Genomic DNA, 4817 nt, shown 5'->3' on the forward strand with positions numbered 1-4817 from the left:
GTTCTACTATTGGACAACTCTATTTCTCTCTCTTCTTGTCTAATCTCTTGTGTTTCATTCATAGCTATTTTGCTCTATTTCAATGACACCTAAAAAACAGTGTGACATCACATTTTATTATTTGATCCTTTGCAATCTAAAACATTGGGGTCTATATTTGGATAATCGGTGTGTCCTGTATGGCAAGAGGAAGAAAACTCACATAATCTATTTCAGGGCTGTGAGGAAGTTCAGAAACTGCACCATCCATCATGGAATCATCCTTCCCCAGTGCTATCATCTCTTCAAATTTAAATTTGCATATGATCTTCTCTTTGGTCCCATGCTTATTCGGAGATCATTGCAATGGCGTTTTATGTGGTGAACTTGGCTCTGCTGCTTTTGGTGGCACATTTGGATTATGAGGAATAATGTATTATTTCAAGAAGAGGTTTCCGATTTTCAAATGTTCGGACTGGGGTCACTGCCATTGTGAAAGTATTTTGGAGTCGTGAACATCCGACTAAGTTCACACATAAATTCTCTCTCTAAGCTGTTTTGTTTGTCTGTCCATTACTCTTTGAACGTGTCTCAATTAATGAAATCCTTTTCAGCCCTCTCTCTTTCTCTTTCTTTCTCTCTAGAGTTGCCCCTTCTTCTACTTCCTCTCCGTCTCTCTTTTCCCTATGGCATTATCTCCTTTTTCCTCTCTCTCTCTCACTTTCTCCTAGCGTCTGGCATATTTCTATATCTCACATCTCCCCTTCTCACTTTTGGTCCGACATGCTTTCTGTCATTCCTCTTTTCCTCTGCCTTGCTAACCTCTCATCGTTCACATCCCCATCCTGGCCCCTTTTACCTACCCGTGTTCACTTTTTCTTCTTGCTACCTGGCCTCCTTTGGTCCCTCTGTCGCGTCACTCCCCCCCGGTCTCTTTGGTCTCCTGGCCCTTCTCCTCGAGCCATTGCTTTTGTTTGGCTTCTTTTGACTGGCCATATCAACACTTTTGATCACCTACAGCGCCTTGGCATCAGTTTGGCTAACCAGTGTCCCCTATGTCTTGTTGCGACTGATTATCGGGTCCACCTTTTTACTTCTTGCCCTTTTTTCTTTAGTGTCCTTGCTTCTACTTGGCCTTCCCTTGTTAGTAATCTTCCAAACCCACCATCCATTTGTCTTTTCTTCCTCTTTTGTCCTTCCCCCCAATTGACTGCTTCCTGGGGTCATGTCTGGAGGCCGTGGCTCATTTCAGCTTGGTGACGCATTTGGGTGGAGCGCAACAACAGGGTCTTCAGGGGCACATTCTCTTCACCAGATTCTGTGGCTCGTCTTGTGCAAGGGGATATCCAGTTCGCCATTCGGTTAAAGCGCCGCCGCCTGACTGCGATTGGGTGACTGTATCGTTTCGTCTTTCCTCTTCTCTCCTATTTTTCTGTGCATTGTATTGTTTATTTGTTCCTCCTGCTTGTGTTTTTTACGTAATTTTGTTCTTTGCGGATTGTTTTTGTATTTAAGGGACCTCTTGTCCCCAAATTTTGTTATATATTCTCATTTTATCGGCACTTTCTCTCTCTCTCTCTCATTAAGTGGCACTTTTTCTTCTCTCTCAATGACCGGCCTTTTTCTGTTTTGATTTCTCTAGTCTTCTCACTCCCATGACCTTTTTTTTCTAACTCTCTCTCTCCCTCTTGCTTGCTGCGGCAGTACGCTGCCAATTTTTTCTACCTTTTCAACTACATAAAATATTAGACTTGGCTCAGCCACCCCCTAGTCAACTGGCTGATCCAGTCTCTGAGCCTGTTTGCCAACGATGACATATATATATATATATATATGTCGCTTCACTCTAACGCTGTTGGATTTCATTGCTAATTTCTTATAATTTGTTCATCAGAATACATTCTTTCTATGTTGGATGTACATAATAGCCTAAATCCTTAGTTCTCGGTAGCTTCACTCTAATAAAGATGCATTGCTGGACAGTACTACTCTCCACATATGTAGTATGCCTACACTACTGAAATAAATTAGTGAAATAATGAAATTGGAGAATAATAAGGGACAAAGGAGTTATGAGCTTGATAAGTATAGTTCCAAATCAATGCTGGTTGCTCTTATCTCACTATGGACACGACATCAATGTGACACCCTTTTGTTAGACCTAAAAGGATCCGCCATTTTTTCACGGCCGCCGCACCCCCTTTCAACCGCTCTGTCTCTGTCTCTAAATACAAAATACACCCTTGTTGGGTGCATTTTGACGATGAGGAGAAAAAGTGGAAGGGACGAAAGACAAAAATCAACTCAATTATTTGACAACGATGGGTTAGGTTTACTTTATTATGGACCCGAATCTTGATCGGTTTGAAATCCGGTAAAAGCGGATTTGAATGGAAATCAGATTAATGTGGATTTGATCTGCAATTTTTATAAACAAGTCTAGTGTTTGCAAAAAAATTTACGCTAGTCCACTCATTGAGTTTCGAAAAACTAAATCTAAGCTGGTTACTTTAGGCAAAACAGAGAAGCTGGGTGGGGGCTTCAGCTTTCTTGAAACGGTTGGGTCAAACCGTGGTGATGTAAATTTTGGACCGCATCGTTATTAAATATATAGGTCTGGCACAAATTAAGATTCGTAACCGAAGTACAGAATTCAATGTCTATGCTTGCCATTTCTTCTTGATCCTACTATATGGCTTCCTCATAACTGTGCCTGGTTCTAAACCCAGAAAATTCAACTGATCAAAAGGGCCGGGCACTTGTATATGTTTGTCAATCGAATGGCCGGGACAAAGAAAGGATTCTGTGTATGTTTAAATTATTTTTTCTGCAGGTGATGGAAGGCATGAACTCTTACCGGCTATGATTCCACCCCTGGTTCCACTATCCTCTTACCTCAAATATTAAATCTTACATATATATATGGAAGAGACGCTACATATGAAACATCTGATTACATGAGCATCTAGACTGACTACAGCACAGAGAATGACAAAATTGCTACTACTATAACCGATCGACGAACATGCATTCTTTTCATAAGAAACACATGAACTAAAGAGCAGTCGGAACATATTCCGCTTCTTTTTCTCTTTTCGCGAAAGAGAATGAGCTAACCATATAATGGGATAGCTAGCGTTGCCTCCTCTCCGATTCCGCCCTCTGCAACCTTATGCGCTCTTGGACACGCGATATATAGAGGGCCGCTCTCTTATCCACACTATCTTCACCTCCACCACTCACACCATCACTGGCATGAGCCCCTACTTCAGCCGCTTCATCACCTTTCTTCTTCATATCCATCATTCTTTGCTTTGTTGCTGTATGAGGAATCGACTTCCCTTCCACTATATAGTCTACAGAGGCATGTGATGGAAATGGGTCAGGCTTAACCTTACCACTGATCAGCGTTGAGGTCGTGGGCTTCGTTGCACGGTAAAGAGTCATCACCAACTTGCTCCTCATGAACCCCTTGCGCTTCCGATTCGACTCCATTTCTCAAGAAAAACAAGTGTTGCAGAAAGAAGGCGAAAGATGAAGAAGAAATTCTTGTCGATCAATCTAAGAGCTTGGGTGTAGTGGGGAGTGCCATGCAGGGCATTTATACTTATGAAAGGTTTCATGGATGGGGATGAGGAAATTCTGATGATGGGCCATGGCTGCTAGCTATCATGCACCAAATAACTGATAATTGGTTTCTCTTTTTATTGAAGGATATGTTTGGGTTGGAAAGCACATGCATGTTGGGGTTGTGCAGCTAGTGCCACTTTAGCAAGAACTTTAGATGATATGAAAGATATGAGATTGATGGGGATATGCCGTAACATGGACTTTTATTCTTCTGGAATTGCACATCACCTTTTCTTTTTTGGGTTTTGTAAGCTTGTGCTACTTTTTCCTTCATGATATTCCAGTGATTAGTTTTTCATTTAATGGGACACGTAGAATTCCTTGTTCTAAATGTCAGGTTCTATTCATAGTTCCCACGTAGTGGTAGCAAACTAGAAGACTTGTCATCTATATATTGGTCGATAAATCGAAACGACTGGGTGTGATTGGATTTCCATCTTATTTAATCGATCAACAGTGAACTGGTATTTTTCCTCTCTTGATCTTAATAAATGTGCATTGTTGGGTATTGAATAAAGAGACACAAATTCAGTTATGACTTTTAATTAAGATCAAGTCACCGATCGAGAGAAAGAGAGTTAAACCGCTGTCATTTTAGCACTGCTTTTTCAGGCCCTTTCGTCTCCTGTTTGCGATCCGTCAATCTCACAGTGGAGAGAATGGTTGTGGATAGAAAATAGAGGAAGATATCAGAAAGAAAATAAATTAGAGAATGAGAGAAAAAAAAAGTTAAAAAACTAATCTCAAAATATGACTGATTGAACTCATTTGTCAGTTTAATTTCAAATAAGTTGTAAAGAGACTGACCTGATTAATTAACAAGCCAGATATAGTCAGTTGATTATGTTTTGGTTTAGATGTAAAATTTCGAATGTGTTCTTTGTGTGTCAAAACAGACTTTCTATTCAAATTTTCGTATAATAATTATTTGACAAATTCTATTTGCATGGAGTTTATTATAGTCAAAAGCAAGCCTACATTTTCACTTTGAATATGGTATTTCAATTTCAAAATTGAGTCACTTTTTGTGATTGAGAATTGAGGCAGCTGCCATTTGGATCAATTATTTCTTCCTGCAGAAAATCCAACGATGTTAAATACACCCTCGACCTTCCCCCAATTCTCACCTCTTTGGCCTCGAGTGGCCTCTAAAAGTTAGCTTCTTTAATCGTTTGTTTCTTGCTAGGCTCTCACTTATTCACCTTTCC

At 40.3% G+C, this 4817-nt stretch overlaps 1 protein-coding gene across 1 annotated transcript; it reads right to left on the reverse strand.

Annotated features, from left to right (window-relative positions):
• Window positions 1–2880: 2880 nt before the first annotated feature.
• On the reverse strand, window positions 2881–3643 carry LOC116248587 (uncharacterized). Its single transcript, XM_031621468.2, has one exon. The coding sequence runs from the start codon at window positions 3472–3474 to the stop codon at window positions 3112–3114; it is 363 nt and encodes a 120-aa protein (XP_031477328.1). The 5' UTR covers window positions 3475–3643; the 3' UTR covers window positions 2881–3111.
• Window positions 3644–4817: the final 1174 nt, after the last annotated feature.

Source organism: Nymphaea colorata, chromosome 2 (genome assembly GCF_008831285.2).
Source record: "Nymphaea colorata isolate Beijing-Zhang1983 chromosome 2, ASM883128v2, whole genome shotgun sequence".
NCBI lineage: Eukaryota > Viridiplantae > Streptophyta > Magnoliopsida > Nymphaeales > Nymphaeaceae > Nymphaea > Nymphaea colorata.

Excerpts from the sequence above, each read along its gene's own strand:
- LOC116248587 (XM_031621468.2), bottom strand. The coding sequence starts at position 3,474 with ATGGAGTCGAATCGGAAGCGCAAGGGGTTCATGAGGAGCAAGTTGGTG.